At 41.4% G+C, this 27,455-nt stretch overlaps 1 protein-coding gene across 2 annotated transcripts in view; it reads left to right on the top strand.

Annotated features, from left to right (window-relative positions):
- Positions 1-27,228, top strand: part of tmem164 (transmembrane protein 164) — a 56,111-nt gene extending 28,883 nt beyond the window's left edge. The window contains exons 3-6 of one of the 2 annotated variants that reach the window (XM_014196478.3): positions 1,945-2,014; positions 16,619-16,697; positions 21,039-21,139; positions 23,995-27,228. In XM_014196478.3, the coding sequence (XP_014051953.1) occupies positions 1,945-2,014; positions 16,619-16,697; positions 21,039-21,139; positions 23,995-24,198 (454 nt within the window). In that variant the 3' untranslated portion in view covers positions 24,199-27,228. The remainder of the gene's footprint in view (positions 1-1,944; positions 2,015-16,618; positions 16,698-21,038; positions 21,140-23,994) is intronic. The other variant, XM_014196479.3, reaches the window with a different exon arrangement.
- Positions 27,229-27,455: the final 227 nt, after the last annotated feature.

The following is a 27,455-nucleotide window of genomic DNA, read 5'->3' as shown; positions in this document are numbered from 1 at the left end:
TAGAAGGTACATCCTCTTATCTGTGTGACAGTAAGCAGATGTGCAGAAACAGGGCCGGGGAACAGAGTTGTAGATAGTAATTTAGATAATCTGTGCAGATCAAGATGGCCGATATCGCCACCATTCTCTGTTCCTCCCTGCAATTCCCACATACTGTAGCTAAATTCCTGCCAATTGTAAACACAGGAGGTCACATACTGCGGTGGCTCCCAAAACGGCTCATAAATCTGTACGCTCAGATTTTTTACTAAGTCACACAAGACAAGTTTATGTCAGTAAAACATACTAGCATATAACAAAGGACAATTATTTAAGTAACAAACAGCATAGTATGTAATTAATTAATTAATTAATTTAATGTCAGCTAACTCTTCCCTGAACCCAAAAACTTAACCCCTAGCCTAGCTAACATACAGGGGGAAGCCAAAACACTAACATGAGATTCCTATGATGGCAGCTTTTTTTCAACATGAGCTTCAATGATGAGAGTCCACTTAGGTTTTTAAGTTGCTGTGCAAAATAAAACACTTATTTGCAACATTACACACCTCGGCTGTGATTATCAAATGTCCTGAGAAGGAACCTCAGCCTGACCACCAGATGATGAAACTACATTTGCATGGCACTGGTTTCAAATGTCATGCTCTGGTAGGGTCTTACAGCAGGGGGAGGAAACCCAAGGTGGGGATCACTGCAGGACACCTGGGCCCTGTTCTGGCCTCTACTCTCATTAGGAAGACTGGGGCTGGAGCTCAGCCATGGTGACCTCCACAACCCTCCCTATTTCAATCAGGGCCCTGCTTTGTCCTTCTGCCACACAGTCAGAAGATAATTGAAATGTAGCTGAACAAGTCTGCATAGAAACAAAAGATGATCGTGGTCTATAGGAAAAGGAGGGCTGAACATGGCCCCCATTCACATCGATGAGCCTGTAGTGGAGCGTGTTGAGAGTTTCAAGTTCCTTGGTGATCACATCACCAACGAACTATCATGGTCCAAACACACCAAGAAAGTCGTGAAGAGGGCACGACAATGCCTTTTCCCCCTCAGGAGACTGAAAATATAAGTTATACAGCTGCACCATCGAGCATCCTGACCGGTTGCATCAGGACCTATATACTAGGCGGTGTCAGAGGAAGGCCCAAAAAATTGTACGACTCCAGTCACCCAAGTTATTTTATTGTGTTTGTTTTTTATTTTTTACTTTATTTATTTTTGTTAATATTTACTTAACTCTACTTTCTTAAAATTGCGTTGTTGGTTAAGGGCTTGTAAGTAAGCATTTCACGGTAAGGTCTAAACCTCTGGTATTCGGCGCATGTGACAAATCGCAGTTGTAAATGAGAACTTGTTCTCAACTGGCCTACCTGGTTAAATAAAGGTACATTTAAAAAAATATATATATACAATTTGGTATGTAGGCTAATTACAGTTCCATGAGGAAAGGGAACGTGATGTAACACACAAGCTTCAGGGATATGGCATGTCACATATGTCGTGCTGAAGATGGTCAGCAATCAAATGCAAGTTCATTGCATTAAACCGCCAGTCTGGTGTTAAACCGGTGTAGCACATGTTTCTATAGCTTAGCACTGTGACGCTGAAGTGCAGATGGTATCATATGGTATGGCTGCAAGCCATATGCACCAATCTTCACCAAACTTAAGCATACTTCGTTTTTGGGTGGATTTTTTTAAACCATCTTTTGGTATTTGTTTCTTTAGTCCATTGTTGATATAGTCCAAAAATGTTTTGGATGTCACCAATTAAGTTTTCTAAATAGCTAACTTTAACAATACAGAAATACAACCAGTTTAATGCATTTAGCATCATATGATGCTGCTTTTTGCATCATATCAGCTGTATTTCTGTATTTTGAACGTTATATATCTTAAACCTTTGCTGACATGCAAAACATTTTCTGACGTGTTGTCTTTCTGTCAGCAGGCTTCAGGTCCATATGCTGAACGGTGCTTTACTGGCCCTCGTCTTCCCTGTGGTCAACACTAGACTGGTAAGTAACCATCATCTAGCATCAGTTCCATTCACTGTAATAGCGTGCTTTGCAGTCTCTCACTTTCACTCCTTCATAGTTTCAAAGATTTCATGATGCATATCACACTGAACAAAAATATAAAACTGCAGGAATGTCCACCAAAGCTGTTGTCAGATAATTGAATGTTCATTTCTCTACCATAAGCTGCCTCCAACATCGTTTGAAAGAATTTAGCAGTATGTCCAACCGGCCTCACAACCACAGACCACGTGTATGTTGTTGTATGGGCATCAGAGTGACATTGTGCTGGTGGGGCAGTGGTGGAAAAAGTACCCAATTGTCATACTTGAGTAAAAGTAAAGATACCTTAATAGAAAATGACTCAAATAAAAGTGATAGTCACCCAGTAAAATACTACTTGAGTAAAAGTATTTGGTTTTAAATATACTTAAGTATCAAAATTAAATGTAATTGCTAAAATATACTTAAGTATCAAAAGGTAAAAGTATAAATCATTTCAAGTTCCTTATATTCAGCAAACCAGACGGCACCTTTTTTCCTTTTTTACGGATAGCCAGGGGCACACTCCAATGGATGACTACTGGCTGTATGCGAACAAGTGATACGCGTTTGGAGCAATACCGTCTGTGTCCGAGGCTCAAACCCAATTGTTCACACAACAACAGAATGCAGCACATGCCTGAAAAGAGAGAAGATAACCAATTTGCTAGTTACACCATCAGCGCGCGCTCTGGAAAGACAGTGCAGAGTGGAAAGGCAGTTTGCCAATTAACTTACAACAGTGTCCCCTGAACGATAGCGAAGAGGTAGGTGAGAAGCCTGACCACGTAGACGGGGGTGAGAAGGTGATGAAGTGTACTTCATGAGCAGGAACTGAAAAAACAACTGGCATTTGGAAAGTTTGAGGTGAGGGAGAAGGTGTGGTGGAACAAGTATTAGCATTGTTCAGTATCTTGCTAGCTGGATTGAATTCTCCGTTAGCTAGCCAGAGAAATGTTGAGCAACATTAGCCAATTTAACCGATCAAATAATTGAGTTTATGGTGTGAAAATTATTTGGCTAATAAAGTCAGACAGCTAAAGTTAGCTAGCTAACGTTACAACATCAGATGAGTTAACATTAGTAACTTAACCAATTCGCTATAGTATTAACTGGTAATGTTATACGACTCCTTGCCGTTCCTCAAGTTATAACGCGTTAGTTGCTTACTGGACCCTGGCAATCTGTGAAATGTTAACTCGTTAACTAGCTAACGAAGTAACTACTATCTGTGAACTAATGTTTTCCCTCTACAATATGTGGTTAATTTTCAGAATGAGAGAATTAGGTGAATTGAGGCGTTGCTTGTTAAACAAGTGCAGCTGGAGCTGGGCCAGACTTAAGCTGGATGCCACTATAGAGGTGAAAGGAACACCACACACTTTCCCTCTCACTTCTTCAATACAGTGGATAAAAATGGGTATGCCAGGTGTAGTCTCTGCCTGAAAGAGACCAGTTATGCCAACAAAGGGTATCATGCTTTGCTGGCACATTGTAGAACAGATGTCCACAGGCAGAAAGTGTACAATGTAATAATATGCAGTGTAGCCCAAATATATTGCTTTTGTTGTGTTGAACTTGACAGTAACACTTGTGTGGGGGGAATATTTAATGTTTTACTCAGTGAATGTTATTTTCGCACACATGTAGCCTTGTGCACTTGATCGATGTCTACTATGGTGGTCACTAATAGAGCAAAAATAGAATGCCTGTTTGTTTCATTCTATTTCTACTTTAAGATGTTTTTTTCCCTAGTGCAATATTTAGATGTCTGTGGTCACAAGCGTTCTATTATAAAGGCTGTCATGACTAACTGCAATATTAGTGTGTTTTCTTTCAAGACTTCAGTGTCATTTGCAGTAAAGTCTAGGCAACAATAAACATTGAATTGCTTTCTTTACATTTTTTAGCTGTGAGTGAGGTTCACATTAACCACTTATTTTACACACAGAGACTGATCATGTAGATCATATTGTTTGTTGTTTAATTAGTTAAAACCTGCATTTCCCCCTAGCAGGGATTTCTTTTGCATGTTTCAGTGCAAAAAAAAGTGGCACCTTTTTTGGGCCCTCACCAGTTTACTACTTTCAAGTATTTTTACTTAACCCCACCGCAGTCGTGTAAAGTACTTATGGTGTGGGCAGGCATAAGCGACTGACAACGAACACAATTGCATTTTATCGATGGCAATTTGAATGCACAGAGATACCATGACGAGATCTGTGACCAACAGATGCATATCTGTATTCCCACTCATGTGAAATTCATAGATTAGCGCCGAATTCATATATTTAAATTGACTGATTTTCTTATATGAACTGTAACTCAGTAAAATCTTTGAAATGTTGCGTTTCTTTTTGTACTGTGTGCGTGCATGCATACAAACACATCTTGCATGGCTTATGATTAAAGCGCCATATTTATTTGAAAGAAGCATTTTAAGGACAAAAAATATGCTGGATCTTCTTGACTTGTGGGATAGGAATTTAACAACTGTCCTTTGTCCAGAGGACAACCAAAAGTAACTGTGTAGTTGACAATTGCAGACCCTGTAAAGCATCTCAGCAAATATCAATTTGTCTCAACCCAATGTAACCATGGTGACGTAGATAATTTTTATGAGCCTTCCGGACTCTGTGATTGAATGTGACAAAGTGAAAGCAGAGCCCTACAGTATCTGTACTTGGCTACTGCTGACTGAATAGCTGTAAAACTGCCTCAACCCCCACTTCCTCTTCGCTCTGTCCTCAGGCTTTTCTCATTGCTGCATTTCACTTTCCCTTCAGAGGAGCTCTGCTCCCTGCTCTGGAATAGTGTCTCTCTTACTACTACTCACATCAGCAATGGAAACCAAGCCCACATTTTATTAGTTCTAGTTCCCTTAATAGACCCATTCTTAAATCCATTGACGACTCAAAAGGGCTTTGGTTTCTCTTGCACAAGACTAAATTCAATGGTGTTGGCTGCCCCAGCCCCCGAACAGGCTCTCACAACACAGTATGCAAGGTTTATTTTGTCTTCCTCAAGAATTCTGCCTAATCTGTATTATTACCATTTGTTTCTGAGTTCCCGCTCAGCCCAGTCAAAACTGTTCGCTGCTCAGGCACCCCAATGGTGGAACAAGCTCCCTCACGACGCCAGGACAGCGGAGTCAATCACCACCTTCCGGAGACACCTGAAACCCCACCTCTTTAAGGAATACCTAGGATAGGATAAAGTAATCCTTCTAACCCCCCCCCCCCCCCCCCCTTAAAAGATTTAGATGCACTATTGTAAAGTGGTAAAGTGTAAAGTGGCTCTGGATAAGAGCGTCTGCTAAATGACTTAACCTGTTGGGGCTACAGGTTAGCAATGAACCCCGAGTCGGGATTGCTAACAAGGCTGGAAATTCAAAACATCAAAAATCTAATAATTTCAATTTCTCAAACAATCAACTATTTTACACAATTTAAAAGATAAACATCTCCTTAATCTAACCACATTGTTCGATTTTCAAAGAGGCTTTACGGCAAAAGCATAAAGTTAGATTATGTTAGGACAGTACATAGCCACAAAAGTACAAACATCCATTTTCAATTCAAGGTCAGGCGTCATCAAAAGCAGAAACCAGCTAGAATTATGCACTAACCTTTGTCAATCTCCATCAGATGACACTCCTAGGACATTATGTTATACAATACATGCATTTTTTGTTCCATCAAGTTCATATTTATATCCAAAAACAGCATTTTACAGTAGCGTGAAATTCCGATTTTTTTCTTCTCTGAAATGCTTCCGGTGAACATAACAAAATTACTATTCGAAAACATTGGTAAATTATAATATTGTCATTCAAAGAATAATATATTATCATCTCGTAATTGCTACCGAATGGCCAGATCTCAAAATAACTTTACTGGGAAATCACATTTTGCAATAAACGGGGTGCTATGCTAAGAACAATAAGCTATGCTATACAGTTAGCATCATCTAATATCGATAATAACATTGTAAATATCCCCTTACCTTTGATTATCTCCATCAGAAGGCACTGCCAGGAATCCCAGGTCCGGAACAAATGTGGTTTCTTTTGACAAAGTTCATAATTTATGTCCAAATAACACCAAGTAGTTAGCGTTCATTATGCTCCCACAAAACATGGTGGGGGGGGTTGTAAAATCACGCCGAAAAGCTAAAAAAAAACTAGTAAATAATCTATTTACGTTCGTTCAAACATGTCAAACGTTGTTTAGCATTAATCTTTTGGTCCATTTTTAACGTTAAACATCAGTAATATTTTCACACAACCTATCCTATGTCTTGATAAACAATTAATGACAAACTCACGCTTCTCAGATTTATGCGCAGGCGCAAAAAAATTAAGTGACGACATGTCAACTTCCTTGCATTCTAATTTGCTCTCTGTTTATCATAGACGCTTCAAACAACTTTATAAAGATCGTTGACATCTAGTGGAAGCCGTAGGTGTTGCGAAATGAATCCTTTCTCACTATGGTATCTATAAAACAATGACACTAAATAGTACAGTCACAAAATTCACATTTTTTTAAATCTATTTTTCACAGGTTTTTGCCTGCAATATGAGTTTTGTTATACTTACAGACACCATTCAAACTGTTTTAGAAAATTCAGTGTTTTCTATCCGAATGTGTTAATAATATGCATATCCTAGCTTCTGAGTTGGTGTAGGAGGCAGTTAAAAATGGGCACATATTTTTTTCAAAATTTCTCAATACTGCCCCCGAGCCCCAACAGGCTAAATGTAAATGTAATGTAAATGTTTTTAGAGGTGTTGTGATCAGTTCCTGTAGGTTTGAGGATTTGATTGGAAGTGAACTTGTACATAATGCTATTTATTTAGAATACCATCAGGTCAGATGGTTATGGAAGTGTCTCAGATTCATTACTCAGTCGCTTGGTTCCTGTCCTATTTTGGTGTGTCACAAACCGGCTCGAAGTTCGTAACAAAAAGGGAAACAACGTGGAGATAAGGAATAACATAATATATGTATTAACAGAAGTAAACTAAATACAATTAACAATGGTGTGTGTGTGTGTGTGTGTGTGTGTGTGTGTGTAGTCAGTGAATGGATGCGTGCATAAATGTGATAATGAGGGGTGTTGAAAGGTGCCAAAACAAACAAAACGGCCACAAAAAATGACACAACCAAAATCTATCACTGTCTGCATGGAGAGAGTCCCCCCAATGAATGGGGAAGAGGTGTATTTATCCCGGGACACACCCAAGCCCAGGTGTGTACCATTTCGCTGACGACCCTCCCGGCTCCGCCCACCGACATCCTATTAAGGAAAACGAGCAAAGAGACAGAATACGGCAGACAGAGTGGGAGTGTCGTCACAGTGAGGTACACACTGGGTGTTTCTCAAAATACATACTACCGTACAAAACGGCGCACGGAGGGCTCTTCTCAAATGCATATTCCGTATGTACATATATGTTGAAGCGTGCATTGCTGCAAGCTTCAACGGAAAGTGTGCAGAGAAATACAGTAACAGTCAAAAGTTTGGATACCTACTCTTTCCAGTGTTTTTCTTTATTTTTACTATTTTCTACATTGTAGAATAATAGTGAAGACATCAAAACTATGAAATAACACACATTGAATCATGTAGTAACCAAAAAAGTGTTAAACAAATCACAATATATTTTATATTTGAGATTCTTCAAATTAGCCACCCTTTGCTTTGATGACAGCTTTCCACACTCTTGGCATTCTCTCAACCAGCTTAATGAGGTAGTCACCTGGAATGCATTTCAGTTAACAGGTCTGTCTTGTTAAATGTCAATTTGTTGAATTTCTTTCCTTAGCAGCTCAAATAAGCAAAGAGAAACGACAGTCCATCATTACTTTAAGACCTGCTCAGTCAAACCAGAATATTTCAAGAACTTTGAAAGTTTCAAGTGCAGTCGCAAAAACCATCCAGCGCTATGATGAAACTGGCTCTCATAGGACAGCCACCGGAATGGAAAACCCCAAGTTATCTCTGCTGCAGAGGATGAGTTCTTTAGAGTTAACCGCACCTCAGATTGCAGTCCAAATAAATGCTTCACAGAGTTCAAATAACAGACACATCTCAACATCAACTGTTCAGAGGAGATTGCGTGAATCAGGCGTTCATGGTCGAATTGCTGCAAATAAACAACTATTAAAGGACACCAATAAGAAGAAGAGACTTGCTTGGGCCAAGGAACACAAGCAATGGACATTAGACAGGTGGAAATATGTATTTTGGTCTGATGAATCCAAACTTGTGATTTTTCGTTCAAACCGCTGTGTCTTTGTGAGACACAGAGTAGGTGAACAGATGATCTCTGCATGTGCGGTTCCCACCGCGAAGCATGGAGGAGGACGTGTGGGGGTGCTTTGCTGGTGACACTGTCAGTGATTTATTTAGAATTCAAGGCACACTTAACCAGCATGGATACCACAGCATTCTGCAGCGATACGCCATCCCATCTGGTTTGTGCTTAGTCCCACTATCATTTGTTTTTCAACAGGACAATGACCCAACACACCTCCGGGCTGTGTAAGGGCTATTTGACCAAGAAGGAGAGTGATGGAGTGCTGCATCAGATGACCTGGCCTCCACAATCACCCGACCTCAACCCAATTGAGATGGATGAGTTGGACCGCAGAGGGAAGGAAAAGCAGCCAACAAGCGCTCGGCTTATGTGGGAACTCCTTCAAGACTGTTGGAAAAGCATTCCAGGTGAAGCTGGTTGAGAGAATGCCAAAAGTGTGCAAAACTGTCATCAAGGCAAAGGCTAGCTGATAATTCTGAAATAACTTTTGCTTTGTGTATATCTTGGTTCGTCTCTATTGCCATTGTCCTGGCTGGAAGAAGGTACAGTGAATGGGAGGTGCAGCGTGAGGTAATACAGTAGGAGGAGTGGGCATGCTTCTCAAATGAAATGTTTGATGCTTTCTCCACACTCTCATCCTCACAAGAACGTCCTCGGAGAATGCCCTCCGCGCATGAGTGTGGAGCACTGTAGTATGCATATTGAGAAACATCCATTTTCTCTCTCTCCTTCCCATGGGGCATGGTCTCACTCACACATCATATCTAGACGTTCTGGGGTTTGATTTAGTGTCATCGTGTCCATAAGGAGTTACAGTGCCTTCAGAAAGTATTCAGACCCCTTTACTTTTGCCACATTTTGTGACGTTACAGCCTTATTCTAAAATGGATGAACTTGTTTTTTTCTCATCAATCTATACACAATACCCCATAATGACAAAGCAAAAACTGAAATATCACATTTGCATAAGTATTCCGACCCTTTACTCAGTGCTTTGTTGAAGCACCTTTGGCAGCAATTACAGCCTCACGTCTTCTTTGGTATGATTCTACAAACTGGGCACATCTGTATTTGGGGAGTTGCTCCCATTCTTCTCTGCCGATGCTCTCATGCTCTGTCAGGTTGGATGGGGAGTGTCGCTGGACATCTATTTTCAGGTCTCTCCAGAGATGTTCGAGTCCGGGCTCTGGTTGGGCCACTCAAGAACATTGAGACTTGTCCCAAAGCTACTTGTGCGTTGTCTTGGTCTTCACCGTCTTGGCTGTGAGTTTAGGGTTGTTGTCCTTTTGGAAGGTAAACCTTTGCCCCAGTCTGAGGTCCTGAGTGCTCTGGAGCAGGTCATCAAGGATCTCTCTGTACTTTGCTCCATTCATCTTTCCCTCAATCCTGACTAGTTTCTCAGTCCGTCGCTGAAAAACATCCCCACAGCATGATGCTGCCACCACCATGCTTCACCATAGGGATGGTGCCAGGTCTATCTGGAAGGTTCTCCCATCTCCACAGAGGAGCTCTGTCAGGTTCCATTGGGTTCTTGGTCACCTCCCTGACCAAGGCTCTTCTTCCTAGGATTGCTCAGTTTGGCTGGGTAGCCAGCTCTAGGAAGAGTCTTGGTGGTTCCAAACCTCTTCCATTTTAATACTGATGGCCACTGTGTTCTTGAGGACCTTAATTGCTGCAGGAATGTTTTTGTACCCTTCCTCACATTTATTGAAAATGAATCACTATCTACTTAAGTATTCACACCCAGTGGTGGAAAAAGTACCCAATTTTCATACTTGAGTAAAAGTGAAGATACCTTTAATAGAAAATGACTCAAGTAAAAGTGTCACCCAGTAAAATACTACTTGAGTAAAAGTATTTGGTTTAAAATATACTTGCGTATCAAAAGTAAATGAAATCGCCAAAATATAGTTAAGTATTAAAAGTACAAGTGTAAATCATTTCAAATGTCTTATATTAAGCAAACTAGACGGCACCATTTTCTAGGTTTGTTTTTATTTACAGATGGCCAGGGGCACACTCCAACATTCAGACATTATTTACAAATGAAGCATGTGTTTAGTGAGTCTGCCAGATCAGAGACAGTAGAGATGACCAGGGATGTTCTCCTTATAAGTGTGTGAATTAGACTACATTTTCCTGTCCTGCTAAGCATTCAAAATGTAGCGAGTACTTTTGGGTGTCAGGGAAAATGTCCGGAGTAAAAAGTACATTATTTTCTTTAGGAATGTAGTGAAGTAAAATTTGTCAAATAGTAAAGTACAGATACCCCCCAAAAAACGACTTAAGTAGTACTTTAAAGTATTTTTACTTAAGTACTTTACACCACTGTTCACATTCCTGAGCCAATACATGTTAGAATTAGAATCACCTTGGCAGTCATTATTATTATTTGACCCTGCTGGTCATCTATGAACATTTTGAACATCTTGGCCATGTTCTGTTATAATTTCCACCCGGCACAGCCAGAAGAGGACTGGCCACCCCTCATATGGTTGTTCCTCTCTTGGTTTCTTCCTAGGTTCCAGCCTTTCTAGGGAGTTTTTCCTAGCCACTGTGCTTCTACGCCTGCATTGCTTGCTGTTTGGGGTTTTAGACTGGGTTTCTGTACAGCCCTTTCTGACATCAGCTGATGTAAGAAAGGCTTTATAAATACATTTGATTACAGCTGTGAGTCTTTCTGGGTAAGTCTCTTAAACCTGTTGAGGACAGACATTCCGCTAGCGCCTGCGGAACCCCTAGCCAACAGCCAATGGCACCGCAAGGCGCGAAATACAAAACCAACTAAAATACCACAATTCAATTTTCTCAAACAATCAACTATTTTACACCATTTTAAAGATAAGACTCTCGTTAATCTAACCACATTGTCCGATTTCAAAAAGGCTTTACAGCGAAAGCAAAACATTCGATTATGTTAGGAGAGTACATAGACACAAATAATCACACAGCCATTTTCCAAGCAAGGATATATGTCACATAAACCCAAACCACAGCTAAATGCAGCACTAACCTTTGATCTTCATCAGATGACACTCCTAGGACATTATGTTATACAATACATGCATGTTTTGTTCAATCAAGTTCATATTTATATCAAAAAACAGCTTTTTACATTAGCATGTGATGTTCAGAACTAGCATACCCACCGAACACTTGCGGTGAAATGACTAAATTACTCATGATAAACGTTGACAAAATACATAATTATTTTAAGAATTATCGGCTAAAGCACATTTTGCAATTTTCTGAGTAAATAGCTCGGCCATCACGGCTAGCTATTTTGACATCCGCCTACTTCGGGGTCACCTAAACTCAGAATTACTATTTGAAAAATCGGATTACCTTTGTTGTTCTTCGTCAGAATGCACTCCCAGGACTTCTACTTCAACAACAAATGTTGTTTTGGTTCCAAATAATCCATAGTTATGTTCAAATATCCTCCGTTTTGTTCGTGTGTTCAGGTCACTATCCGAAGGGTAACGAGCGAGAGCATTTCGTGACAAAAAATGTCAAAATATTCCATTACCGTACTTAGAAGCATGTCAAACGCTGTTTAAAATCAATTTTTATGCTATTTTTCTTGTAAAATAGCGATAATATTCCAACCGGGCAATGTTGTATTTATTCAAAGAGAGAAAGAAAAACATGGCGAGTTCTCGTGACCGCACATCTCCAGTCTCACTGTCCCCAGGCTGACCACTTACAAACTCTGCTCCTATACTTTGCCCAGAGACAGCAGACACCCCATTCCACTTTCTGGCGGCTTTAGAGAGCCAATGGAAGCCTTAGAAAGTGTCACGTTACAGCACAGATGCTGTGATAGCGATGTAACAGAAGGACAACAAATTGTCAGACAGAGCACTTCCTGCATGGAATCTTCTCAGGTTTTGGCCTGTTATACTCACAGACACCATTCAAACAGTTTTAGAAACTTTAGAGTGTTTTCTATCCAAATCTACTAATTATATGCATATTCTAGTTTCTGGGCAGGAGTAGTAACCAGATTAAATCGGGTACGTTTTTTTATCTGGCCGTGAAAATACTGCAAAGTTTCTAAAACTGTTTGAATGGTGTCTGTGAGTATAACAGAACTCATTTGGCAGGCCAAAACCTGAGAAGATTCTGTACAGGAAGTACCCTGTCTGACCATTTCTTGGCCTTCTTGATTATCTCTATCCAATACAGGGGATCTCTGCTGTTACGTGACACTTCCTACGGCTCCCATGGGAATGATATCGAGGCAGCCCCTGGCTGAAACACATTAGCGCGTTTGGATAGTGGCCGGTCACAGTACTATGAGACTCAGGCTCGTGCACGAGGGTATCCCATGCTGTTATTTTCTCTCTCTTTGTACGTAAACACGCTTTCCCGGTCGGAATATTATCGCTTTTTTACGAGAAAAATGGCATAAAAATTGATTTTAAACAGCGGTTGACATGCTTCGAAGTACGGTAATGGAATATTTAGAAATGTTTTGTCACGAAATGCGTCGTGCGCGTGACCCTTATTTACACTTCGGATAGTGTCTTGAACGCACGAACAAAACGCCGCTATTTGGATATAACTATGGATTATTTGGGACCAAACCAACATTTGTTATTGAAGTAGCAGTACTGGGAGTGCATTCTGACGAAGAACACCAAAGGTAATCAAACTTTTCTAATAGTAAATCGGAGTTTGGTCAGGGCTAAACTTGGTGGGTGTCTAAATAGCTAGCCGTGATGGCTGGGCTATCTACTCAGAATATTGCAAAATGTGCTTTCACCGAAAAGCTATTTTAAAATCAGACATATCGAGTGCATAGAGGAGTTCTGTATCTATAATTCTTAAAATAATTGTTATGTTTTTTGTGAACGTTTATCGTGAGTAATTTAGTAAATTCACCGGAAGTGTTCGGTGGGAATGCTAGTTCTGAACGTCACATGCTAATGTAAAAAGCTGGTTTTTGATATAAATATGAACTTGATTGAACAAAACATGCATGTATTGTATAACATAATGTCCTAGGCGTGTCATCTGATGAAGATCATCAAAGGTTAGTGCTGCATTTAGCTTTATGTGACATTATATGCTAGATTGAAAAATGGGTGTCTGATTATTTCTGGCTGGGTACTCTGCAGACATAATCTAATGTTTTGCTTTCGCTGTAAAGACTTTTTGAAATCGGACCGTGTGGTTAGATAAAGGAGAGTCTTGTCTTTAAAATGCTGTAAAGTAGTCATATGTTTGAAAAATTGAAGTTTTTGTATTTTTGAGGAATTTGTAATTCGCGCCACGCCTATCATTGGATATTGGAGCAGGTGTTCCGCTAGCGGAACGTCTAGATGTAAAAGGTTAACTAGGCAACTCAGTTAAGAACAAATTCTTATTTACAATGACGGCCTACCACGGCCAAACCCTAACGAGGTTGGGCCAATTGTGCGCCGCCCTATGGGAATCCCAATCACGGCCGGTTGTGATACAGCCTGGAATCAAACCAGAGTCTGTAGTGACGCCTCTAGCACTGAGATGCGGCTCCTTAGACCATTGCGCCACTCAGGAGCCGTATAGAGCCTTATTGCAAACAGGATGCATGTTTTGGAATATTTTTTTATTCTGTGCAGGCTTCCTTTTTACTCTGTTGTTTAGGTTAGTATTGTGGAGTAACTACAATGTTGATCCATCCTGTTTCTTCCTGTCACAGCCATTAAACTGTAACTGTTTTAAAGTCACCATTGGCCTCATGGTGAAATCCCTGAGCGGTTTCCTTCCTCTCCGGCAACTGAGTTAGGAAGGACTCCTGTATCTTTGTAGTGACTGGGTAATCCAAAGTATATTTATTAACTTCACTATGATGAAAGGGATATTCAATGTCTGCTTTAAAAAAAAAAAATGTATACCCATCTTCCAATAGGTGCCCTTCTTTGCGAGGCATTGAAAACCTCCCTGGTCTTTGTGGTTGAATCTGTTTGAAATTCACTGCTCGACTAAGGGACCTTAACATTTTCTTTATGTGTGGGGTACAGAGAATAGGTAGTTAATAAAAATGTGTTAAACACTATTGCACACAGTGAGTCCATGCTACTGTCACAAACCGGCTTGTAGCCCGTAACAAAAAGGAGACAACGTGGAGATAAACAAATAACAAATGTGTTTATTAATTTAAAGTTAACAAGTAACAATGGGGTGTGTAGTCAGTAGTGTAAGTCAGTGGTTGCGTGCATAAATGTGATAATGAGGGGTGTTGAGAGGTGCCAAAGCAAACACACAAAACGGCTACAAAAATGCCATAACCAAAATCCAACTGTATGTCTGCGTGGAGTGAGTCTCCTCAATGAATGAGGGAAAGGTGTATTTATCACCAGGACACACCCGAGCCCAGTTGTGTCCCATTTCGCTGATGACCCTCCCGGCTACGCCCACCGACCTCCTAATAAGGAAAACAAGAGCAAAGAGAGAATTCGGCAGACAGTGGGAGGGTCGTCACACTACTTATTAAGTGACTTGTTAAGTAAATTTGTACTCCTGAATTTATTTAGGCATGCGATAACAACAGGGTTGATTACTTACTGACTCGACATTTCAGCATTTCATTTTTAATACATTTGTAAAAGTTTCTAAAAACATAATTCCACTTTGATATTACGGGGTTGTATGTGTGTGTGTGTAGGCCAATTTTAAATTCATCCCGTAACACAATAAAATGTGGAAAAAGTCAAGTGGTGTGAATACTTTCTGAAGGCACTGTATACTTTATTTCTAACTAAGTTATTAATAGTTAACCAAAGCGAACATGGTGGTAAATAACCAGATCGTACAACACATTCTGCTAGTTCAGTTCACAATACCCGAATGAAATGTAGTTTTATTTCCTGAAGGTTGTTCATCTGTGGCGTCCAGTTTGGAGCGATTTTTAGTCATTCTCATATGCAATAAGCATTTTGAATTGTTTTAGTTCATTCAGAAGATTTGTCTTATTAGAAAGTAAATGCACCCTTCGAATGTCTCAAGTCAAGGATTCCAGCCATGCTGTCAACTGTAATTCATGTATAGGAGAGGGGAATTGAACAGTAAAGACAAAGGCTACTTACATAACTAAGGCCTTATTATGTGACTTTGGCCTTGTTCAGTACACTTGAGTTCCCTTAACCTGCTCTTGGTCTGTGGCCACCAATTCCTACCTCCTTTTATTGCTGTCTGGCAGGCAGGCAGGGTTTGTGTTGGCCCAGTAACCGCAGAACGTGACCTGCAACTCTCAGGAACCCCTGACCAACACTGAGGCTCCACACACACACCCGTCTGTCTGCAGGCTGGAGGAGAGTTCTGTGTCTACGCTACAGACATCGATAAGGTCATAACCGATCACCTAAGGCAGTGGTATTCTAACTTTCTTTTAGCGGGGACCCCATTTTTTTTTTTCCCCCACAAGAATTTCTCCTGACCCCACCCCAAATCTAATGACAAATTTTAGATTTTTACATCAACAAATAACCTTCAATTCATTACATTTTAATCTGTTATCAAAATAAAAAGAAACCAATAAATACGTGTACTCAGTTATAAGAAGAAAAAAAAAAATCTCAAAAACCTTTGTATTGTCCCATACAATAATCTGTGCTTTTTAATTATTTGTTAAAAAAATATTAGAATAGTAAAGTTTCCCCGACTTTAAATACCGCTGATCTATGGTCGTAGTGTTTTCTTTCTTTATTTCCTCCTAGATGTAATGCATTAAGAGAAGTCACCATATGGACAGGAATTGATTGTGTTTAGTGTAAAGAATAGCTTTGTTATGTGATTAACTGTAAGACTATGCAGCCCTGCAGCAGCATGGATTATTACCCCTGGTCTAGAAGGTGTATAGCCTGTGGGTTTTCTGTGCTTTACACAGACACCTCATTTCCTCTCCAGCCACAATCTCACTCACATCTTTTTACTGTTAAGGCTAGCTGGCCATTTTACAGAGCTGTTACACTCTGATGCCTATGGGAATGGTTCTCTTGTTTTTAATGGAAATTAGCCTAACTGAAACCAGAACGCCACTTTTATTCACAGACTAAACACCAGCCATGTTTTGATCCAATTGTGCTTTCAAACATTTCCATAGCCAAACAATGTCAATTGCAGGAGGAGGACAATGTTTAACGTTCATTGTAGTAAGGAAAACACTCATGTATGTGTATATGCTGAAATGAAGCTGATGTTCATGTAGATGCTGAACACCGATCTGTTCTGTTCTGTTTGTCTGTGTTCAGCTTCCGTTTGAGAAGGAGGTCTACTACATTCAGCATTCCATGCTCTACCTGGTGCCGGTATACCTCTTCAGGAAAGGAGGTACGTTCCATCTTCTTTTGCACTTATGGAATTCTGTGCTCTGTCTCAATTCCATGGGTGCTTCCCTAGAAATGAAACCATCTCGAGTTATTCATCACTGCTACCTTAACTCAACCAATCAACCCTTCTCCCAGTTGTGAGATTGTTGTACTGACCGAGGTGGAGACCTGGGGAAAACTGACAGACTGCCATCTAGTGTAGAGATGCCATTCTTGCAACCAGTTTCAAGTTTTATGGTCACACACATAAGTACATTGAAATGCCTTTCTTGCAACCTATAAACCCAACAATGCAGTAATCAATAACAATGTAATACTATAAATTAACAAGGTAGAACAAAAACACATAAAAATAAGAACACGAGAAAGTAAGTAAGCATACTTTATACAGGGTCAGTACCAGTACCATAGGTAGAATGTGCAGGGATACTGGAATGATAGAGGTAGATATGGTGAGTGTGTGTGACCAATGATGAAGTGAGTGTGTGTGTGTGTCAGTTGCGTACGTGTGTAGGGCCCTGTGAGTGCAGTGCAAAAATGAAATACAAGGGTCAACTTAGTCTGTGTAGCTGTTTAGTTAGCCATTTAGCAGTCTTATGGCTTGGGGATAGAAGCTGTTGAGGAGCCTGTTAGTGCCAGACTTGATATATCGGTATCGTTTGCTGTGCTGAAGCAGAGAGGACAGTATGGCTTGGGTGGCTGGAGTCTGGCGGGAGATTTTCCCGGCCTTCCTTTCACACCGCCTGATATAGAGGTCCTGGATGGCAGGGACCTCGGTCCCAGTGATGTACTGGACTGACCGCACCACCCTCTGTAGCACCATGTAATCGAGGGCGGTGATATTGCCATACCAAGCAGTGATGCAGCCAGTCAAGATGCTCTCAATGGTGCAGCTGTAGAACTTTTTGAGGATTTGAGGGCCCATGCCAAACCTGTTGAACCTGCCTTCCTCACGCGTGTGTCAGCTCCTCGGTCTTACTGACGGAGAGGTTGTTGTTACAACACCACACTGGCAGGTCACTGACCTCCCTCCCTGTAGGCTGTGTCATCGTCGCTGGCGATCAGGCCTACCACCGTTGTGTAGCCAGCAAACTTGATGTTGGAGTAATGTGGCCACGCAATCGTGGGTGAATGGGGAGTACAGGAGGGGACTAAGCACACACCCCTGTGAGGCCCCACGTGTTGAGGATCAGCGTGGCGGAGGTGTTGTTGCCTACCTTCACCACCTGGTGTCGGCCCGGCAGGAAGTCCAGGATCCAGTTGCAGAGGGAGGTGTTTAGTCCCAGGGTCTTAAGCTTGATGAGCTTGGAGGGGACAATGGTGTTGAACGCTGAGCTGTAGTCAATGAACAGCATTCTCTCATAGGTATTCTTCTTATCTATGTGGGTGAGTGCCGTGGAAGTGCAATTGGATCTGTTTGGGCGGTATGCAAATTCAAATCAAATTGTATTTGTCACATGCGCCAAATACAACAGGTGTATACCTTACAGTGAAATGCTTACTTACAAGCCCTTAACCAACAATGCAGTTTTAAGAAAAATAAGTGTTAAGTAAAAAATTGATAAATCAAAAATAAAAGTAACAAATAATTAAAGAGCAGCAGTAAAATAACAGTAACGAGGCTATATACAGGTGGTACCAGTAGAGTCATTGCACGGGGGCACCGGTTAGTCGAGGTAATTGAGGTAATATGTACATGTAGGTAAAGTGACTATGCATGGATAATAAACAGAGAGTAGCAGCAGCATAAAAGAAGGGGGGGCAATGCAAATAGTCTGGGTAGTCATTTGAATAGCTGTTCAGTAGTCTTATGGCTTGGGGGTAGAAGCTGTTAAGAAGCCTTTTGGACCTAGACTTGGCGCTCCGCTAACGCTTGCCGTACGGTAGGAAAGAGAACAGTCTCTGACTAGGGTGGCTGAAGTCTTTTGACAATTTTTAGGGCCTGATATGACACCGCCTGGTATAGAGATCCTAGCTGGCAGGAAGCTTGGCTCCAGTGACGTACTGGGGCGTACGCACTACTCCCTGGAGTGGGTCTAGGATGATGGAGTTGTGTGCCATAACCAGCCTCTCAAAGCACTTCATGATTACAGATGTGAGTGCTACAGGGCAGTAGACATTGTGGCACGAAGCCTTAAAGTTCTTGGGAACAGGAATGATGGTGGTAATCTTAAAAAATGTGGGGTTAGACTGGAACAAGGAGAGGTTGAAATGACAGTGAATATGCCTGCCAGCTAGCTGTTCTGTGCATGGCCTCAACACCAGTGTTGACATGCCATAATTTTTTTTGAAGATGTTTAACATCAAAGCAGAACATATATGGTTATGAAAAAGAGTAATCATTTACCTAACAACAATTCAGAAGAAAAGACTATGGTGGCCTATGTTCAAATTAGCTCCCCAACTGACGACAAAAGCCTGGACTACAATTTGAACAAAGAGAATTGAACGAGCTCTCGATCTGTGATTTACTATTTCTCTCCAATACAGTTAAGAAGCTAAACTGCTTCAAATGTAACTGCTATGACCGCTTGAAAGAAGATGGACAAGATCACGAACACCCTGGCTCCTAGCAGATTCACACCCTGGCTCCTAGCAGATTCACACCCTGGCTCCTAGCAGATTCACACCCTGGCTCCTAGCAGATTCACACCCTGGCTCCTAGCAGATTCACACCCTGGCTCCTAGCAGATTCACACCCTGGCTCCTAGCAGATTCACACCCTGGCTCCTAGCAGATTCACACCCTGGCTCCTAGCAGATTCACACCCTGGCTCCTAGCAGATTCACACCCTGGCTCCTAGCAGATTCACACCCTGGCTCCTAGCAGATTCACACCCTGGCTCCTAACAAATTCACACCCTGGCTCCTAGCAGATTCACACCCTGGCTCCTAGCAGATTCACACCCTGGCTCCTAGCAGATTCACACCCTGGCTCCTAGCAGATTCACACCCTAGCTCCTAACAAATTCACACCCTGGCTCCTAGCAGATTCACACCCTGGCTCCTAGCAGATTCACACCCTGGCTCCTAGCAGATTCACACCCTGGCTCCTAACAAATTCACACCCTGGCTCCTAGCAGATTCACACCCTGGCTCCTAGCAGATTCACACCCTGGCTCCTAACAAATTCACACCCTGGCTCCTAACAAATTCACACCCTGGCTCCTAACAAATTCACACCCTGGCTCCTAACAAATTCACACCCTGGCTCCTAGCAAATTCACACCCTGGCTCCTAGCAAATTCACACCCTGGCTCCTAACAGATTCATACAAATTTGGAACAACCAAGTCCGTATCATACACGTGTAACATATCTTTGAACATAAGGAAGGATTCATATCCCTAAACAATAGGGGTGGGCTGTCATAGCAGTTTCACTGTGTACTAGATGTATAAATGAAAAGTTGCTTTCCAAAGAGTTGGGAGGAGGTGAGCTAAACAACACAACTACAGTACAACCAAGCCCATATCTGTACTGTAGAGGAGTTCACAGTAGGCTATGACTTCATGTTGCCTAGTGGCAACATCTGTATTTGATAGGATACTGCTCTGTCAATTATACAGTGGAATTTGTGAGTCACTCTGCCCCGAGTCCCAAAGGCAGGGAGGGGAACTCCATGTCTATGCATTCTGCTCCAATGGCTGATGTGAAATGGCAGTGAGACAAAGAGAGAGCTCAGAGTCCTAGCCAAGCTCATGATGACTCTGTGATAAGGAATCTCTGTGTATCTGGGTGTCTGTACTGGCTCTCTGTGCATTGTGATGGCAGAGTGCTATCTAGTCCACTGGGCTTTGGGTTGAGAGCAAGCGAGGGAACAATGAATGGAGGGCTTGTTCCCTCAGCTCCCCCTCCCCTCTCCACCCCTCCACTCTGTTCCTGGCTCTGTGCTGCTGGGCTGTCTCTCTCTGGCCCGGACTTAATTGACTCTGTCTCGACTAGAGCACAGGGGTGGAAAAATGCCTCAACACATGGACCTGTTTTCAATCAATCCTCTGTTGGAGAGACACCCACAGGCCCAGAGAGAGGAGGAGGGGTACATGGGGATCTATGGGGTAGGAAGGGCCTCATGAATGCAAAGGCTCCATGTGATTATGCTTGTGAAACAGCAAACAAGCTAGACACCACCATCCCTAGTCAGCACTGGTTTTGAACAAAGTGGGAAAGCATGGTCTCTGGAAGAAAAAGGTCCACTACCAGCTGCATTCTTTGACGGGGGAGTAAGAATGCCAATGGTGATTTAATCTCCCAGCCAATAAACTGAAAGCAATCCATAACTGGATCTTCAGCTCTGTGTTTTTTGTATAATGTTCATGCATTGTCTATTCTCTCCCACTGCAGGTGTGTACAAGCCGGAGCCCTTAGGGGACATGTGGTGGGCTATCCTCTCCACTGGCATCTTGTTCCTCTATCACTTCCTGTTCCTGCAGGGCCTGGGCCTGGTAAGAGACTAATTGAGGGAGCCCTCTACTGGACACTCGGTGAAACGGCTCCCCTCGCTCTTAAAGGAGAGGCCAGTAACATGAGGCACATGACACAGAAATACAGGATGTTGACAAGATTGTACCCTACAGACATAGATCATATATTGATGCTAGGGAGGTTAACCATTAAATGTTTAGCTGCCGAAAGTACATTTGACTGGTCGTGCATACCTCTATAGGGAAATTTGCATCATTTAGTGGAATTTAAATTAACGCGTGTGTATTGTCGTTAGTCGTCATGTATCTTATCACATGCGCACAGCATACAGAGTTTAGTTTGAGGATTGGAATGGCCCATCACTTGTCTGAAGTACTGAAGTACCACAGACCTCTGCACATAACAATTCTAAATGCAATCGCATGTTAACTATTTTGATGGTCACGATTTTAAGAGCTACTATTTCTCAATCTCAACTGGTAATTAAAGTGCGCCTCCCATTCTCCATTCGAGTGCAGAGGCTATAGTCAACGGTAGGCAGGCTGTCAGCGCGTCACCCACCACTTTACAATGGGAGCTTCAGGCACTCGAATTGTTTGGAACCTGAACGTTTTAATTTACTTCAAATAATGAGGAATGTCTTACCTTGCTTCAAAGTAGTCTAGCCAAAATCCAACCATAGAAATTTGGAGCAATTATTTTATAAAGACTTCCTTATGCCATTTAACCAGCTTTTCTCTCCTGTTCTATTGGTTTTCATATCAACTTTCTTCTGTTGTCCTGAAGCGAAAGGAACAGTCCTAGTCATATTACCATCCTAGTTATTTATTTTCTACGTTTCTAGACGATATCTGTCACATATGGGGAACCACTCGCATTAGTTAAATAAACTATATTTTTTTAAATAATAATTAGATGCGCTGTTAAGAACTGTTTCCCGCAAATTGCATTTTGATAAATGTTTGAAAATGTACGTTTTATTAGCTGCTTCGTTACAGCCGTTGCATGTTCAATAACAGGCTATAGCCTTTTGACTGTAAGACGATAGGCTTGCTCTTGTTGCATGTTTCCATTAACATGCAAGATCCGCAAACAGCTGGTGCACCACAAACAGCAGTTCAGTCTATTGAAGGCAAAACAAAGCTTAAAGCTCTTAATGAAAAATGTCTATTCCTTGTATACATTCATAGTCTTTTCTGTTGGTCACATTTTACTCTTTGGACATTTTTATACCGTTTGTTGACAAGTTAATGAGGGTCGGTTAGTCGGCAGCAGAATTGACCAAAATGTGCATCCCTAATTGATACAGCATTGTACAGGACACAGGCAGTAAAGTAAGATAAAACATAGAATGTGCATGACAGTTATTTAAGAGGATTCAACATAAACATGATGCTGGATGGAGAGAGAGTTTGCGTGATGTACTTGAGTAAAGATGCAGTGCCTTCAGAAAGTATTTTCACACAGACCTTTTCCTCCCAAAAATGTTACACAGCCAGAATTTAAAATGGATTAAATTGAGATTTTTGTGTCACTGGCCTAAACACAATACCCCATAATGTGAAAGTGGAATTATGTTTTTAGACATATTTACAAATTAATAAAGAATGAAAAGCTGAAATGTCTTGAGTCAATAAGTATTCAGCCCTGTTGTTATGGCAAGTCTAAATAAGTTCAGGAGTAAAAATGTGCTTAACAAGTCACATAATAACATAACTGTTTAACATGATTTATGAATGACTACCTCATCTCTTTACCCCACACATACAATTATCTGTAAGATCCCTCAGTTGAGCAGTGCATTTCAAGCACAGATTCAACCACAAAGACCAGAGAGGTTTTCCAATGCCTCGCAAAGAAGGGCACCTATTGGTAGATGGGTACAAAAACAAAACAGACATTGAATATCCATTTGAGCGTGGTGAAATTATGAATTACACTTTGGATGGTGTATCAATACACCCAGTCACTATAAAAATACAGGCGTCCTTCCTAACTCAGTTGCCAGAGAGGAAGGAAACCACTCAGGGATTTCACCATGAGGCCAACGGTGACTTTAAAACAGTTACAGTTTAATGGCTGTAATAGGAGACACATCACTGAGTACCACTCTTCATATTTTCAGGCATGTTGGTGGCTGCATCATGTTATGGGTATGCATGTCATTGGCAAGGACTAGGGAGTTTTTTAGGATAAAAATAAACAGAATAGAGCTAAGCACATACAAAATCCTAGAGGAAAACATTGTTCAGTCTGCTTTCAAACAGACACTGGGAGACAAATTTACCTTTCAGCAGGACAATAACCTAAAACACAAGGCCAAATATACTGGAGTTACTTACCAAGACGTCATTGAATGTTCCTGAGTGCCCTAGTTACAGTTTTGATTTAAATCGGCTTGAAAATCTATGGCAAGGCTTGAAAATGGCAGTCTAGCAATGATCAACAACCAACTTTGTGCTTGAAGAATTTTAAAAATAATGTGCAAATATTGTACAATCCAGGTGAGCAAAACTCTTAGACTTACCCAGAAGACTCACAGCTGTAATCGCTGCCAAAGGTGATTCTAACATGTATTGACTCAGGGGTGTGAATACTTGTGTACATTTTTGTCATTATGGGATATTGTGTGTAGATGGGATTAAAATAGATTTCTAACCCGTCTGTCACACAACAAAGTGGAGTAAGTCCAGGGGTGTAAATATTTCTGAAGGCACTGTACATGACACACTAGCATGACAAATGAGCTGTGTGACACAGGTGACTGCTCTCTTATAGCCTGACTGAAGTCACGAATGAAGCAAACACCAAGCAAGGCCTCTGTGTTTCTGCTAGCTAGTCTCTCACTTCTGTCTTTTTCTCTCCCTCTTCCCAGATGACCGAGGTCAACCTGAATAACATGTTGTGTCCAGCGGTTTCTGACCCATTTTACGGGCCTTGGTACCGGGTTTGGGCTGCGGGTCACCAGACCCTGCTGACCCTGGTCCATGGGAAGGCTCTGACCCTCTTCTCTTACCACACCGGCCCCACCTGCAGGTACCTGCTGGACACCGCCAGACTGCGCAGCAAGGTCGACTGAACAGACCGACAGACTCACACGGACGTAGCCTTTTTAAATCCAATGCCTGTTCTTATGTTGGGATTTTCTATCAACATTTTTAATGCATCTTGTACCACTTACCTTTTTTTTTTTTACTGTAAAGAATTAGGCATTTCAGGGTAAATGAAAGTTATTTTTGTGTTAGGGTTGGCTTGCATGCACACATGATGGGAAGACTGCTGGAGTTGGTAGTAATTGGTGTGTGGTTGGCCAGGGGAGATTTGCTTTTTCTTTTGGTCAGATTTCCTGAACATGAGTTACTCATGTTTCTTAAAGTTACTCTTTTTTTTATTTCTAAAGTTGCCTTTTGTAGTTATGTTCAGAAAAATGGGGCTAACCCACATATCACTGAATTGTCATTTACTGTACACTTTAAACTCTTAATTTGTGCTTGCCCAGGTTTGGGTCAAGTTGCCATTTTGTGTTTGTATTTAAGATAACATTATCTTTGACATGTTTAATCCATTGTAAAAGCCATCACTTTGTGATATTTTGTTTGTTAGAAGAGTAACGGTTGTGATGCAGCGGTCTCTGTCATATCGGTGGTCACAGCCTCTGCTGACAAGGAGAAACCTGTTCCTCACGTCTTCGCTGGATCAAGTGGTAGAAATGAGAGGGCTCCTGCATCTTTGTCCCATCTCTCCATCACTGATTTTACTAAACTGCAGAGGTGAAAGATAGAATGTAAGGGGCCTTTTTACAGACAATGCAGACAAGTGTCTGTCCTGTTGGATCATTATGGATGAGGGGAAATTACAGGAAGGTATCTTGATGTACAGTGCCTTTGTAAAGTATTCAGAACCCTTGACTTTTTCCACATTTTGTTAGCTTACAGCCTTATTCTAAAATTGATGAAAAAAACGATTTAATACATCTACACACAATACCCCACAATGACAAAGCAAAAACTGGTTTTTAGAAATTCTTACAAAATTATTAAATAAAAACAAAAATAACAACTGTGCTGTATCCAAATGCCTACAGTGCCTTCTGCAAGTATTCAGACCCCTTACATTCAAACCCTTTACTCAGTAATTTGTTGAAGCACCTTTGGCAGCAATTACAGCCTCAAGTTTTCATGGGTATATCGCTACAAGCTAGGCACACCTGTATTTTTCGGAGTTTCTCCCATTCTTCTCTGCAGATCCTCTCAAGCTGTCAGGTTGGATGGGGAGCTATTTTGGGGTTTGTCCAGAGATGTTTGATCAGGTTCAAATCTGGGCTCTGGCAGGGCCACTGAAGGACATTCTGAGACTTGTCCCGAAGCTACTCCTGTGTTGTCTTGTCTGTGTGCTTAAGGTCGTTGTCCTGTTGGAAGGTAAACCTTCGCCCCAGTCTGAGGTCCTGAGTGCTTTGGAGCAGGTTTTCATCAAGGATCTGTCTGTACTTTGCTCCATTCATCTTTCCCTCGATCCTGACTAGTCTCCCAGTCCCTGCTGCTGAAAAACATCCCCACAGCATGCTGCTGCCACCACCATGCGTCACTGTAGGGATGGTTCCAGGTTTCCTCCAGACGTGACGCTTGGCATTCAGGCCAAAGAGTTCAACCTTGTTTTCATCAGACCAGAGATTCTTGTTTCTCATGGTCTCCTTTAGGTGCCTTTTGGCTAACTCCAAGCGGGCTGTCATGTGCCTTTTACTGAGGAGTGGCTGGAGTGCTGCAGAGATGGTTGTCCTTCTGGAAGGTTCTCCCATCTCCACAGAGGAACTCTGGAGCTCTGTCAGAGTAACCGTCGGGTTCTTGGTCACCTCCCTGACCAAGGCCCTTCTCCCCCGATTGCTCAGTTTGGCTGGGTAGCCAGCTCTAGGAAGAGTCTTGGTGGTTCCAAACCTCTTCCATTTAAGAATGATGGAGGCCACTGTGTTCTTGGGGACCTTCAATGCTGCAGAAATATTTTGGTACCCTTCGCCAGATCTGTGCCTCGACACAATCCTGTCTCTGAGCTCTACGGACAATTCCTTCAACTTCATGGCTTGGTTTTTGCTCTGACATGCAGTCAAATGTGGGACCTTTTTATATAGACAAGTGTGTGCCTTTCCAAATCATGTCCAATCAATTGAATTTACCACAGGTGGACTCCCAAGTTGTAGAAACATCTCAAGGATGATCAACGGAAACAGGATGCACCTGAGCTCATAGCAAAGGGTCTGAATTCTTTATGTAAAAGTTATTTCTGTTATTTTTTTATTTTAAATGTGCGAACATTTTTGCTTTGTATTTATGGGGTATTTTGTGTAGATTGCTGAGGATTTGTTTTATTTAATCCATTTTTACAAAAAAAGGCTGTAACAAAATGTGGAAAAAGTCGAGGGGTCTGGATACTTTCTGAATGCACTGTAGGTATTTGGATACAGCACGGTTGTCAGAAGGGTGAGAGGAGCGATGTCCTGTGCCTGTCGAGAGGGGGATCTGAAAGGTAGAGATGATTCATTAAAGGGATTTAGGGCTCTATTAAATCCGTATTGCGGAAGTTCGGCATTACAGCGTGATTGAAATGTAAAGGCAATGTTCCTGAGTTAGCGGTAAACGCTACATATGACTTCAGTGATACAGATTGAAGAGAGCCTTTATTGCTCATAGGGCATATCAAGGTTGCGGATGAAATGTGTGTGTAACGTCAATTCTCTATCAAATGTTCTATACATTACACTTCAAACTACATTCTATGTTGGCTATTTTTAAGGGGCAGCCCAATTTTAGTTCATATATCTATCCCAATATAGACATCCTATATAACCGATCACATACTTTTGTTTAATGTATCACCTGCATAGCTCTACTTTAGAAGAGTCATTGGGAACCCCTGTTTTAAGGGAAGTATCTGTTTTAATAGGGTTTTAAATACAATTTCCTATCACTTCGATTGCTCCCATTTTGTAATGAGGGATTTTTGTGTTCCCTTACCAGTACACATTACAAAAACAAGGGATACGGTATACTTTTGTACACTTTTTGGGTTGGATGTGCAATGTGCTATATTGACAATAAATGTGATATCTGTCCTTAAATGGTCTTCTCAGTGAATAGCTCAGGAACTAATAAATAATTCATTGGATTTATATAGTAAGGGAGAACACCTCTACCAATGTGTACCACCAACAATATCATTTCCTTCCCATCACTAAGGACTTAGTATTATCCAAGCTGTAAATAACCTTGTATTGTATAACATTCAATCAAGCTCCAACTCCATGTTGGATTGTAATAACAAAACACCCATTACACAAAACATGCA

The sequence above is a fragment of the Salmo salar genome, chromosome 04 (assembly GCF_965601325.2).
Source record: "Salmo salar chromosome 04, fSalSal1, whole genome shotgun sequence".
Classification (NCBI taxonomy): Eukaryota; Metazoa; Chordata; class Actinopteri; order Salmoniformes; family Salmonidae; genus Salmo; species Salmo salar.
This window is presented reverse-complemented; position numbering and strand designations above follow the sequence as displayed.